The sequence below is a fragment of the Uranotaenia lowii genome, chromosome 2, assembly GCF_029784155.1.
Source record: "Uranotaenia lowii strain MFRU-FL chromosome 2, ASM2978415v1, whole genome shotgun sequence".
Classification (NCBI taxonomy): domain Eukaryota; kingdom Metazoa; phylum Arthropoda; class Insecta; order Diptera; family Culicidae; genus Uranotaenia; species Uranotaenia lowii.
The window spans coordinates 44,913,231-44,928,047 of record NC_073692.1 but is presented as its reverse complement, the minus strand read 5'-3'; the positions used below and the strand labels follow the sequence as shown (position 1 = coordinate 44,928,047).

The window sequence follows — 14,817 nt, the reverse complement described above, 5'->3', positions numbered from 1 at the left end:
TCAACTCTTTCAAACTTACAGCCAATTTTATTCATGCCCTTGCCAATCAAATACATTTTGAGGTGCAGAGATGCCAGATAGCTGGGTGAATAAATAAATTCTGCTTGTTTGTTTTGTTTGAGCGGTTTTCGGGAGTAGGAAATTGTTTCGTTTTTTTATTTGAAAAAGATATTTCGACGGAATGTCCGATAACAAGTTCGGAACGCCGCCTTTAATGGATCCATCATATTTAGAAAACGGAACCCTCGCTGTTAATTCGACAAGTGTCAATCAGATCAAACGTAGGCGTCGAATCGGGAGTAAAATTCAGCTTGTGTTTGAATTACCTATACTTTTTATACGTCACTTGCTTAATTATCACTTTGAAAATGATTTAGGAAGAGTTCAAAAACTTTATCAACTCGTGTAATCAAATGCACTCCAACTCAAAACTCCTAATCCTGCAGAATACAGTTTAATATTGGAATGCATTATAACTTAAACAATACTTGTTCATACATATAAATAATAAAATTTTCATATTGACACTAGGTACTATTTCAAGTTAATGATCAAGTAAAATGAATTTGTTTTCAATTTTCAAACGGTGAATTCAAAATAAAAAAGTCAATAAAATTACTGAAAAGCAAATTCACTTGGCATCGCTGGTTGCTTTCGATTTTATACCTTCGTATTCTATCACACCGGTGAACGGCCAACATTTTTGGTCTATATTTCACGATAGAAAAATTCCCATCTGTGCTACAGCTGTCAAAATTCCTACCACTTTTTCCCAACACCATTGGACTTGCTCTTAGCCAACACAGCATGTGGTTCAGAGTAACCCAGCAGTTGTTGGCAGTTTATTCTGAGAGGATATCTCAGAATCCGATAGGAAATAAGAACTGATTCTAAGTTCGGGAATCAGTTAGTTTTAAGCGACAAGATAATAATCGCTATAGAATTAAGTTATTGTATAAGGATTTGACGAAGGAAATAAATGATGTTTAACTCAATTCCAACACAAACGTGCTTTGTTTACTCATACTTCAACAAATTTTTTTATGTGGAAGTCAGTGAACTTTTCAAAAGTTTTTCAAGAAAAAAAGCGGGACATTTTGAGGAAAACCGGGAAGGCGGGACATTCAACAAAAAAGCGGGACATGTCCCGCTTTTGCGGAACGGATTTCAACCCTACCTTATACTGCAAAAAAAACTGGAGATATATCAATGAAATTTGATAAAACAACAGGAACACGTCATATATTCATTTCAAAGCCTTTACACCAGTGTTCCGAATATCACTCATTTTCAATGAATGTTTCTGATTGCACTTCGCACCTGAACGTAGAACGGTCGGGTTTCGTTATTGATTGCTACTGGACCTACCCGATCATCGATCGTTCAATTCATCGCTAAATACAGATCACCTCGTACGATGCTTGCTGTCAAAACAGTGCAGCACCATCATCAAATTGGAATCTCACCAATGCGCAATGCATATGGCGAATCTTGTTGGTCTTCGATCAGGAGTGAATGGATCAGGCAGTGAGTGAGTGATACATGAAGCCGATCATTAGCGTATTTTGTTTGATTTGATATATAGCAAATTAATAAATTTATTTGTTGTTATAACGTTTTTTAACATCAGTATGATCAAAATCAAATTGAAGTTGTGTTTGTGAGGGAAAGATGTTCACTTTCGCCATGTTTTTCAAATTTTACAAGTTCTTTTATTAAACTGTCGTCCGTCACGTTAAAACTACTGAGAATTTATGGTGTCCCGCACAACTGTTTGATTTTTCTCGTCCTGCAAAAAATAATTTTGAATTTCATATAATTCAGGCAGATACTGAGTGAGCTACATTCAGAATGGATCAGTTTGTATCTCACTCTTCTCCGATATGCGATGTTTGCTAAACCGATGATTCTGAATGATGCGACTCGGTTTGCATAGCTGATAGGAGCGCTGATCGAGATTGCATACCAGCCAGGCGAAGCAGTTGCGAGAGGCGCTATCCCATTATACAATCTGAATGTTTCCAACAGGAAACGCATCCTGAGTGTTTGTTTTGATTGATTTTCGGAAGACTGCTTTACACTATGTTACACATCTATGAATAAGTTCATAAAAAGCATTGTGTTTTCACTTGCCTCAGTAAACGGGACAAATTTTAACTTAGAAATATATTTTTGTCAACATTTGCATATTTTACATTCAACAAGAGTTTGTTGAGAACAGATTAAGTTATGCAACAAACGAAAATTGTTTTGTTTTAAAGATTTACATATTTTTCATAGATTTATATAGAAGTTCAACTATGGCAAAATCCGTTTGCACCTGCCCTAACTTGGGTATCTGAATTGAATTTGAGATTAAAATTAGAAAATAGAAGCAAAAGAAACTTTGAAAACTGTTACTCTTTTCGGCGCAAAAATCATCATTTTAAGGTTTTGTGTGATCTTTACATGAAAATTTTTAGAAAACATTCATACCACCGTCGGAGCATGAACAGATTTTTTTTCGATCAATTCAATTTTCGAAAATCGGCTTATCTGCTTATTAGTTTAAATCTGGATAGGTTTTAAAAGGACCCTCAGCACAAAAAATGAGGAAATTACTGTGATTCAGTCGAATAACAAAATTTGAACATAGTTTTAGCTCTTTTAAAAACCATTATTTTTCTAGATCCATTGGGTAACAGCTTATCCATATGAATTAAATTTGCACTGTTTGCTTAAATAAATAAACATATAGTAATTTGCATTATAAAAAGTCGTCCGATTTCATACCATTACACAAACAGAGTGAAAGTTTCAGATCTTGAAAAACAAATCTAGAGATCAATTTTAAGAAAATATTATTAAATAATCTTTGAACTAAAATTCAAAATTCCAGTTGCGGTTCTCTTTTTAAAGCGTTTGTTTCTAAATTATGTTAAAATTTGGTCTGAAATGCTGTCTAAATTAATCTATAAGCTATGAAATAGAATTGACTTTGATTGGATTAGAACTTCACTTTTTCTGAAATAAAATTTCATTTTATCCAGTAAGTATTTACCTTCACTTTTATTTCTTACTTCCACAGATTCAAATCGGCGGTTCCAAAGCGCGCCGACTGGAGGAGAACGAGTACCCATTGCTGGTGCAGGAGGAATTCCTCAAATCTCTGGGCTATTTGGACGAATCCCGCCGCGCACGACTGGGAATCGACCCGGAGCTGAAACATCTGATCCGGTTCTACATCGGACCGGCCGAGATCCCAATGTGCAAGGGCGTTCTGCGATCGGGAACGGTTGAAGTGCTCAAAGGTCTGGTGTTTCCCCAGTGGCGCAAACGCTATTTGGCTATCGTTGGAACCCGATTGGTTGTGTTTCCAGGTAGGATGTTGGAAAATTGGTGGGACCACGATCTCCAATTGTTTTGTCTGTTTTGTTTATTTTCTTCTTCACAGCAAGCTCCGGTATGTCACCGGAAGTGTACGAACTGGCCGGGGCAGAAATTTACGAGCATCCACCCGGTTACAATCGACTGATCATCAAAATTGTGCCAAAGTCAGCGGAGCTCAATGGGACAAAAGAAAGTCTAAATCGATTCGTCGAGGGTGCCGGCAGCAACTTAAACCAACAGCTTCAGCAAGCTAATTCCGGCGGTGACCATTCCGCCAATCAGAATAACGAAACCGTACTTTTCCTGGGCTTTGAGGAATCTTGGGAACGGGATCAGTGGAGCGATTGGCTTTCCGAGGTAAGAATGATGGGGCAACAATTAGGCAGTCAACGTAAATAGAGAAACCCTGGCGGGTAATTTGCTTAACCGGTACGGTGCTGCTTGGTGGCGCAATTGTTGGACGATTTCCATCGAGTTAGAGCACGACCAATCGGGTCCAAATACCTAATACAAATAAAAACTATGGCGAACGAATTTCTTACCGGAATCACTGAACCGTGGAAGGGGCGATTTTATGTAGATTCAAAGCTCTATTTGCGAGGTATGGTTTGGAAAATTCTGCCGTTTTAAACAGCCAAGTTTGTAGGTAAAGCTATATTTCATCCGAGATGAGTCTGGCAGATTTCGCCGGGTTGATATTGCACTTGTCCAGACCATCATCCGTAAGGTATTGCTCGCTGCACGCCATTCGACAATGCCTTCCGTAGCGTGAAGAAATTGACCGCTTCAGCAACAACGATGGCGTAAATTATGTTTTAATGATTCCATTGGAAATGGTCATCTCCGGTCCCTATTCTCATGTTTGCGAAAGATTTTGTTGATAGATGTAGCCATACTTATCATAATATAACAAGTTCACATTTGGTAGGATCTTCAATTGAGAAACGTTACAGAGGTTAAATTGCCACATTATTATGAGCCTCAGCTTAGCGGTAAATACCTATGGTAGCATAATCTTTTTACGCAAAAGTTCATTACCATATGGTGCGCAACGAAGCTGGAAATGAAGCACACAGTAGGTAGGTATCTTTCATTGTGTCATTCGGTCAAAAACCGTATAGGCAGATTTCGGGTCGGGTCACAACTGCCGAATTCAATGCCAATGGCGCTTGTGGAGCACGAAATTTGCGGTTGTGATCACAGAACCGTATCACAACAAACACTAACTTTAAACAGCACTTAGTTGCTTCACATTTTCTTAAAACTCGTGTTTTACTTATGGTAGGATAAGTGTGCCTTACTTCGCTTTATTTTGTCATGGATTTTTACTTTTCTTATCAATAAGCTAAATTCTTAGTTCATAGATATAAAATTGCTTGGTTTTAAAGTTCCGAATTCTTTTCTCGACTATGTGGGTATTTGAAATTATCATTTTATGCTTTAAATTATAAAAAATCACATATTTTTAAGTTGGTCAGTGTTCTTTATTCGGCACTGCTTTCACTAAATTTTTGCTCGAATTTTATAATGTACCATTTGATTTTGACCACTTGTTTCAGTATTTTGCGAATAATTTTTTGGTCAAAATTTATGTCTCCATTTTGTCAATACTTTGGCCATCTTTAACAGTGTAATCCAGGTCACCCGGAAGCGTTTTACAATCAAAATTTGCAATAAATAGCATAGCATGGGGTGACTACACAAATCTTGCATTGACTGATACAAGAGGTTGATGGTTGAGGTTTATGATGCCAAAATAAGTAGGGTAATTTGCCAATCGTTGCACAGCTAAGCACATGACTTTGGTTTTTATGCTGCTGTATTTTAGTAATTTCAATCGAATTCACTTGATTTTTTTCGATTGTACTCATACAGCATTGTTGAACAAGATACAAAAATTCGAGGGTTCGAAAAAAGTGACATAAAAATCTATAAAATCATTTAAAAAAGCTTGTCTGTGCCCAATAGTTGCACAGGCAAATTGTATGTCTTACCTAATGTTGTCCGATTTTTTTCCAATGGTTGCACATTTTAAAAACCTTTCTGCTGATATTTGTTACGGATGCTTATTATGAGAACTTTTATTTCAAATGCAATTCAATTTTGAGACGGTCTCTTTGGAGGGGAGGTTCCATATAAACCGTCCAACGCACAATGAGAAAATTCGCCTTAATCCCCTCAAATTTTGTCACCGCGGATTTAGCTTTGAGCGCAATGACTCAATATCAAAAGAACAGTTTTTAATTTCACTCCATTTTTCCCTTTCTCCAATCACCCCTATTTATTATTGGCTCATCTTTTCATTGCGCAAACCATTTGATAACTACATAATAATCATAACCATTCCCTGAATAATTTTCATTATTGACTTTTGTCATAGATATGATTTTATAAAATAATTGCTTAAGGATGTCGATAGATTTTTACATCATGAAAATAAATTTAAAGGATTCAATCACAACCAAAAAAGTCGCGAATGCCATAAAGATGGTAAACGACTATAATCGAAACAAAAAAAATCACAACCAAAGAATTTATCTTTTCAAAAAGTTAATTAATTAAAATATCTTTTTCATGAAAGTGGGATTATTTGTAACCTCTGTAGCATTCCATCAATCTTCAAGAAACAATCACAACACATTAAAATGTTTCAAACAATTTTTCGGCTAAAAAACTGTTTTAATCAAATTAGATTTCACAAAGTTATAACTGTTAATTTTTCTGGATAATCAGGGCCAAATAAAGCTTCACTCAGATGTCTCCGGTCTACCTAATCCCACGGCAGGTTTAAATGTCTGAGAAAAAAATTGCACATAAAATAAGTTATACTTCGGGTCTTCTAACCTTCGACTTCCATTTTTTGGGATTAAGGTTCGAGGTTTTCCTGCTGTATAATATTTTGAAAATATTGTTATCAAAATCAAGGGGTTCGCTGTTGACACAAAATACAATTTTTTATGATTTGTCGTCTCGATATTTGAAAAACAGGGTTTTTTTCAGAACAACTTTTAGATTCTTTGCATAAAATGTGAGTTTATGGTCGGGATAAAAAAATTCAAATTAAATCAGATAAAAAATAGTCCCTATAAATAAACCAAAGCGGTTAAATGGACTTTCACGCTTTTCAGATTTTGCAAGTTGCCCGACTTTTATACATACAACGAGTCAACTAGTTTAATATTCTTAAAACTTCAGTTTTAAGATTTGAAGATAGAAAAAACATATTTATGGAAATATGAAGTGTCTTAGAATAAAGGTTGAATTATCAAAATCAACATGGAGTGCATAAAATATGAAAATTCCGAGCGGAAAATAGTTAATTAGAGCACAGAAATAACCAAAAAATACTGGTTAAATGTAAATATTAGAGATGTACCGAATATTCGGTCGGCCGAATATTAAAAACGATTTAAAAACTACCTTTTTTTGAAAATTTTTAGATATTGAAAAAATTTAAAATGAACATAAATTTTTGATTAATCCCTAGATACGATTGCTGCTGCTGCGGTTCAAAAAAAAAAAAAAAATGAAATTTCACTTTCCTTTCTTTTTTGTCTGTTTCACGCCAAGATTTTGTTCAGATTTGCTCTTTTTTTTTACAAATTTTTGCTTAAAATCGCCTTGAATTGCCCGACCGTACGGTAGAAAGTATGTTATGCTTAAGGTTAAAGATCGTTGTTCTATTAAACATCAATTTAACTATTTTGAAGATATTTTGCTCAAATTCTAATCAAAGTTTTGCCTGTTTAAAAAAATTCAAGGTTTTTCACGCGACCCCCGACCATTCTAGTAAGAGAGACCCCTACTTGGAAAAGATCTTGTATGTAATAAATCATCTGGTTTTATCATCCGAATGAAAATCATCAACTCATTAACATGAGGGACATTAAGATAGAAGTAATAGAAGGGCATTGAAATAATAGCTTTTGTATATTCATTAAAAACTCGACAGAATATTCGACCGAATATTCGTTTGGCCGAATAGTTGAAAAAGTCAATATCCGGTATTCGGCCGTTGGCCGAATACCACTATTCGGTACATCTCTAGTAAATATCCGCTTATTTAGCAAAAAAACATGTCATATTTAAACACAATTCAAGTTTTTTTTCCAGTCGCTTGTAATCAATAAACGTGTACATTTTTGTATAGAAATTTGTATGGAAGAAAAAAATGTATGCGTATAAAATCATCCAGGAAATTTGAAAAAGCTTGCAATGAAGTTTGTCTTTAATCAAGGCCGTGCGACCGGGGGGGGGGGGGGGGGGGTTTTAGGGGTTTAACCCTCCCCATGGAGATTTTTTCCAAGTAAATTTTTTGCAGTTCAAGAAAGGATTTGACCGTACATGTTAGAAAATTTTCTCGCCTCCGGCGGAATTTAATTCTAAATCACTCAAGGCCTAAAACATTTCATTTTAAGACGTTTCCAAATTGATACTTATTTTTAATTGTATATTTCAGTTTGTAATTCAATATACCATCTGTATTGAAACTCAAATCTTGACACAAAACATGGGTTGTATTTAGAATGGGTTTTTATTAAGAAGTGTAACCAACCAAATTCAGGATTTGAAGCTAATAAAACTCACTCATCAAATACTTATTTTACATATCAACAAATTGGTAGAAATGTGACAGGCTTTTAATACTTACGATAGTCATCAGAATTAGCAAAAAAAAAAAAACTTTCACTTCAATTTTATTATTAATCACTTTTAATAAAAAAAAATGGTCATCACAAATTTCCTGCGAATTATAAATATTCTTCAAGAAACAATTTTTAGCTTCAATTTTATTTTGTGTTTTTTGTTCTTCTAATACTGAACATTCAAAGGGTTTTTTTTATGAATTACACAATGTCACAAAATTCACATCTTTCCGAAGTGCAAAGAACTCTATAGCTGATTTTCATTAAATTAATTAAATCGAAATATGCAGTTATTGTTTTTTCTTCTATCAGCTTTTCTTTTTTTATGTACATAAGTTTTACATGTGTAAAAATCATTTAAGAATAATCGGAATTTTTTAGACAAAACTTTAAAACTGTACAAAAAAACCAATAAAGGTTTAAATTTAATCATCAACTTTTTCTAAAACTATAAGTTATTTTGACTTCTGTGAAAAAATGTTGATAATTTTTCTGTTTTAAAGGGAATTTCAACAAATTTTCAACAAAAGTTAAATTTTAGATATTTTTAAAGTAAAAATTAAATAATTTTGCAGGCTGCAACAAAAAAGTTTAATTCTATGAAACCTTTGTATTGTTATGATATTTCTCCAATTTTTAAAAACTGTCAAATTTTTGGTTTGAGATTATTCATCATCATCATGATCAATATATTTTTCCTTCTTAGTCAAATGAAGTAAACAAATCCAGAGTCATCTTTTGTTCTTTCATGTAGATTTGTTAGTTAATCAGTTATCAATGATTAATTTCAATCAACACTGATTCATTTTTAAACTTATAAACTCTATATAACTCAAACTATTTACAAAATCTATGTAAAGATTCAGGAAATTTAGTAAATTTCAGGAAAATTCTAATTCTACCAAATTATCAAAGGCATAAAGTGCTGTTTTCTTTAGCTATCAATTGAATTCTAGGAATTAATTTTCGAAGTCGTAAGAAGTTTTATTGAAAAAATTTCTTCTTAAAAGCTAACCTTCTTGATTTTTATATTTTGTTCGAATTTTAAAATAACTTCACCGAATTTTATTGTATGTATGTTGTATGTTGATAATCCACCATGGGTGCACGGATTCACCGCAGTTTGACCAAAGCATGGAATCATATGCATTATTCAGATAACTTGACAAATTTCAAATGCAGTATACACCATACCCGGCACCATGGCTTCGTGTGAATTGTTATGTAGTGTATGTATTACGTGTAACTGTTAGTATTATTTGAATGAATGAATCAATCAGGTGCGCAACCAGTCAAAAATTTATAGCATTTTATGTTATAAATTTACGACAGGTATTCCGGCATCCGTGTATATACCTGGCCAGCTGGCAACTGATTAATCAATCTTATATAGTCATTTATATCTTTTATAGTTTTTTTTATATATTTTATATGAACATATCTTACCATTTGTGAAAGCCCATCTTACCAGAGCATGAAACCTCACCACTACCATTATTCTTCCTTTATCAGCATATATCATTACATTAATCATCGCATTAATTGTGCACTGAAAATGCTTGCCAATGGCAAGTTGCCATCTAATTAGGTGAATACTTTCGTTTACTCCACACTAATTCCCAAACCAACCACATATGAATTTCGCAACATATGGTGACATTTCTTCTAAAAAACCATCACCCTTCCATTGGACGTTGTCAAATGCATCACATACCCACTGCCAGATTAGCTTCGATCTTGATAACTTCACCGAATTTTATTGTATAGTTTTATTTTTATAAATTATCAAATAAATTGTGGGAGAACGATTTTAGTTTTTTGAGATATTTAATGATAAGTTTCTTTTTGTTTTGTAATTCTGAATTTTTGTTTTCTGAAAACAAAATATTCATTGATTTTTATTAAGAAAAACACAATTTCGACGTTTTGTCCTTGTCAGGACTCAGTATTTTGATTGGCAGCGAAAAAATATTTAGAGCTTGAAATTCTAAACTATTTGATATGCATTTTAAAGTTTACAAACGTTTCACGTATTTTTGGTATTTTCAATCATCTTTTTTGAATCAATCATGATTTTTTAGTAAATCTATGAAACATTTAAAAAATGATTACAAGTAGCAAATTTGAAGCAAAATTTCAATGTTTTTGAAATGCTTTATTTTTTTTTAAATATTTAGAACAAAACACATTATTTTGAATATTTTTTTATTGACTTACCGGATTTTTTGCGCATTTTTGGTGTTGTTATTGTTTCAAGCTCGATTTGAATTTCGAAAACCCCCCCCCCCCCCCATGGACGGGCCCTTCACATGGGCCTGTCTTTGATTATTGATTTTGCTTATTTTCAAGCTTCATTTTTTGACAACATGAGAAGAAGCGAAGTGCTTCATGAAAAAAGTTGAAACCATTTCAAAACAAGAATCGGAATCCATTGAAAAGTATTGTATAATTGTAGGCTTTGCTTGCTGGAGCTTTTAATTATTTCATTACATGTTTTGCGAAGGTTTTATAAAATAACAAACTCATTGGCTATTCAAAGCAGTTAATTGCGCTTTTTTATTTTCATCGTACGGTTGAATAGCTTTCAAATTAGCAATTAAGAACACACAATTTTTAAAATATTTATTTTGAATGACATCGAATATAAATTCTGCGGTACAAGTTTAGTTTGGTTTTTGTTCTCATGAAATGTATTGAAAGAGCAAAGAAGTATTTAAAATATCAAAAAATTAAGTTTTTCAAATTTTTAGTATATCGCTGGTGATTTTTGAATGAAAATTTTCATTTCCCGTACAAACCTCCTTACAAAATCAAAACACATCGCTCTAATTCAGGACTCAATAAAAATTCAAAAATTCAAAAAATTTTATTGCAATTTTTGGCAATTTAAGACAACCAAACAAAGTTTTTGGAGGTATACAAATTGAAAAATTGGAAATTTCCATACAAATCTTACAGCGGGGAGGCAGGAGGAGATTAAGCGGACCAATTGTTGCAAAATTCGATCTTTTCTCTGGTTATGTATGAATCGTAATTTTTCTCCAGAACCATGGTGTTAAAATAGTCCTATAAAAGTTTCGTAAAGAAAACGAATTCGAAAATATTTTTGATCTGAAGTAAAACCTTCTACGGTAAGAAGGATTCTTAAGATTTTGTTTAACAAATAGCACAAAAACTGCGCGAAAAAAACAAGACAATTCAAATCTGTTGTTAGATGCATATTTCAATTTCGTAAAAAGACTTATTTCATCAGTAAACATTCCAATCAACATGATTCAGGTTAATTTTTTGGGAAAATGTTTAAAAACAGCTGAAATATTGACAATTAAAGTCATTCTGTGCAACAATGGGTAAGGGGACAATGATTGGCAAATCACCCTACCTGGATTTAGTTCTTATTTCAAGTGTTACTTTTGAAAATCAGTGTTGTACATGCGACAAGTCAATGTAGTCATGGTAAAGAAGATCTGAAATAGCAAAATAGCAAACTCTTTAGGTACAGAGAACTCATTCGACCCAGGAAGCTGTTTCAGAAGGGATCTGGAAAGGTACAATTTAGGAAATACGACTCGACAGATAGGATTGAAAAGTTTAAACATAAAACAATCTCACCAAAATCCATCATCAGCCGGCAATGACTTCACACTATTCTTATCCCCGGAAGCGCGTTGTTCGTGATGGACTCATCGGGTTCATCACATTTCATAACTATTAGAGCAAGTTCACTGGTGTTGGGAAAAAGTGGTAGAAATTTTGTCACTTTTTACACATTTTGAAAATTTTGCCATGCAAAATTTTGCCATGCAAAATTTTGCCATGCAAAAACATTTTCAAGATCTGTAGCCTTCAAGTTTTAACAACACGTGTTGTAGTTTCGCATGCTGTGATGCAAAAATAGCAATATTTCTATCACATACGGCTGAAAAAGAAACAGTGCTATAAAAATACAACGCCCAAAGATCTTAAAAACATTTTTACACGATAAAACTTTCAAATGTCAAAATTTCTACCACTTTTTCCCAACACCAGTGAACTTGCTCTCCGGCACAAATTAAACTTTTTAATTTATGGTTCAAGATTCTTAAAAATTTGGCAGCCGAAAGAAAACAACTGTCATTGACGACCACAGCCTACCAAGTCACCTGTTGTACAAACCATTCTTGGGCAAAAAAAATTGTTGCTTAATTTTTTACTAAACACCAATCGGATAATTTCATTTTCTGATATTTACTCAGACTGATGCTTTGACGAAAACTTTAGAAAAAAAAGCTGAAACAAGTAGGATGAAAATCATAAAACAAAACGGTTATGAAAAAAAAGTTTTGCAAGAAAGCTGATTCGGTTCGTTAGCACGATGAACGATTTCGCCTCTTCTAGGTATGCACTTTATTAAGAGTGAATCATTCTCCTCTACTGGAATAGGTCCAAAGGAGAGGTCACGCACCTCGGATCATGCACAATGAATATATTTCCTCCTCCACCGGGAAAAGAAAGGGAAAAGAGACTTATTTCTGTGCACCAGCCAGCAAAGACAAATCATAATTGTAAATGATGGCTTCTGAATAGCTGCGGTTATTTTTTCTACCTACCAAACAGAGTCTCGACCGAGAGCCATTGAAATCGTCAAAAGATACAATCGGTTTCAAATTGTGTCCTTGTGTGAATCGCAATCGAATTAAAGGGCTGTTAAACGGAATGAAAATTCTGCTTCAGCCAGTTGGTAGACTGTGAGCACAGACATGGGCCGACGGCAGTAAACCAACCGAAAATGTTGGTTGGTTTCTTTGGTCTTCAATACATCTTTTTTTTTTAAAGTTTCATAATTGCTCAACGGAAATCGACGAACCGTGGAAAACTCGAACTGTATGCTATCCATCTATCATCATCATCTTAGGGGGACAGCCAACTTTTATGAACTTTAAAACTGAACTGAAAGTTCAAAATTAAAGATATTTGTGAATACAGTAGTTTTTCGATTTTATCACGGTCAAAAAAAATTTCACCGTGAATTTGGCGGAACCGTGAATTTGGCGAAACTAAAAATTAAAGTAAAAAAAGTGTTTTTATTGCCTTTAATCAATAATTTATTATGTTTAAAGTAGTGGAAACGTTTTGTATCAATAAATTTGATCATAAGATGTAAATATCAAATACTACTAAACAAAAAGGATCGATTTCAGTTTAAAGTATTCTTCTGTAAAGCAATTTTTAGATTTTTTCTTGAAATGAAACCATGTAGAATCTCCATTTGATAGTCTTTATCTTATTACAGTGAATTTTTTTAGTTTTTATGAAATTTTAACAGTCGTTATCTCTTATTTCGCTTTGATAAAGAGTTCAAAGATGTATTGAAAAATTATCGTCTGCAAATTTCAAATTTCAATATTTCAATCTTCAGACCTTTGAATTACTAAAAAGTTTACCTTTTCGAAAAATATTTTGAAACTTGCTCAACTTAGACTTTTAAAGTGTGTTTCTCGAAATTTTTTTATGGGCAGATAATCCTTTGTTTTTCATATGTAGAAAAACAGAAATCTTAGTCCTATATATATATATTCTAAGGCAAAGCTAGTAGAATTTCATTTTGATCTTCCAAAATTATCCACTCAGACAAAACTAAAGGCTGTCAAATCAGGATTGCGCACGCCACCCTTTTAAATAAACAAATTCAACAAAAAATCAGAGAAATTTATTTCTTTTCAAAACCGCTTAAATTCACCCACATTTTTATAGGATTCGCATTACCAAAAAAGTTTACTACTAACCTAACCTAACGCAAACAACAACACTAGTATTAGCGTAACGTTAAAATACTTATGTCGATTATTACAAGTGTTTTTAAAATCCAAATGACGATTTTAAACACTATACAGTTGAAATAAGCAGTTCAATGGCATTTTCATATTATTGAATACGTATATAACATAAATTAAACCATGAAAAATATCATAAACAAAGACGCTCTACGCTTTTGAGCGAAAATTTAATCCTGGAAATGGTTTCTGAATGATTTCTTTAAAAGCGTGATAAAATCAAAACAATAACCGTGATAAAATCGAGCGTGAATTTGGCAAGTATTGATAAAATCGAGCAGTGATAAAATCGAGGAACTACTGTACTTTAATTTGTTTATATCATTTATAGCAAGGTTCTCTACAGTATCATTTTCATGAATCTTGAAATATGATTTAAAAGATGAGCTGCACGTCTGAATTGAAATTGCTGCCGAGATCACTGTCAAATTTATCCTTTTCAAATCTTGAACAAAACAAAACAAAACATCACTTTTAAAATGCCTGCGCATCTTATTTAAGCTTAAATTGGTACCGTAAACCGCGGTAACATTGATCACCGGGTTAACTTTGATCAACATGAAATTATTCCTCATAATCATCAATAACTAAGTCTAAAGTTAAAATATCTCAGAACATTTTCTACGTTCAAAAACCTATCAGTTAAGTTTAGAGTAGAGTGGAGTACAGTTGAGATGAGAAGAGTAGAGTAGACAAGAGTAGAGTAGAGTAGAGTAGAGTGGAGTAGAGTAGAGTACAGTAGAGTAGAGTAAAGTAGAGTAGAGTAGAGTAGAGTAGAATAGTGTAGAGTAGAGTAGAGTAGAGTAGAGTAGAGTAGAGCAGAGTAGAGTAGAGTAGAGTAGAGTAGAGTAGAGTAGAGTAGAGTAGAGTAGAGTAGAGCAGAGCAGAGGAGAGGAGAGGAGAGGAGAGGAAAGGAGAGTAGAGTGGTGTTGAGTAAAGCAGAGAAGAGTCGAGTAAAGCAGTGTAGTTAAATGTATTGTAGGGTGCAT

At 33.4% G+C, this 14,817-nt stretch overlaps 1 protein-coding gene across 1 annotated transcript in view; it reads left to right on the top strand.

Annotated features, from left to right (window-relative positions):
* The window catches only part of LOC129748282 (protein phosphatase PHLPP-like protein), a 55,289-nt gene that overhangs the window by 8,298 nt on the left and 32,174 nt on the right, over positions 1-14,817 (top strand). Inside the window, 2 exon segments of the mRNA XM_055742823.1 lie at positions 3,068-3,359; positions 3,434-3,726. Of these exon segments, the coding sequence (XP_055598798.1) occupies positions 3,068-3,359; positions 3,434-3,726 (585 nt within the window).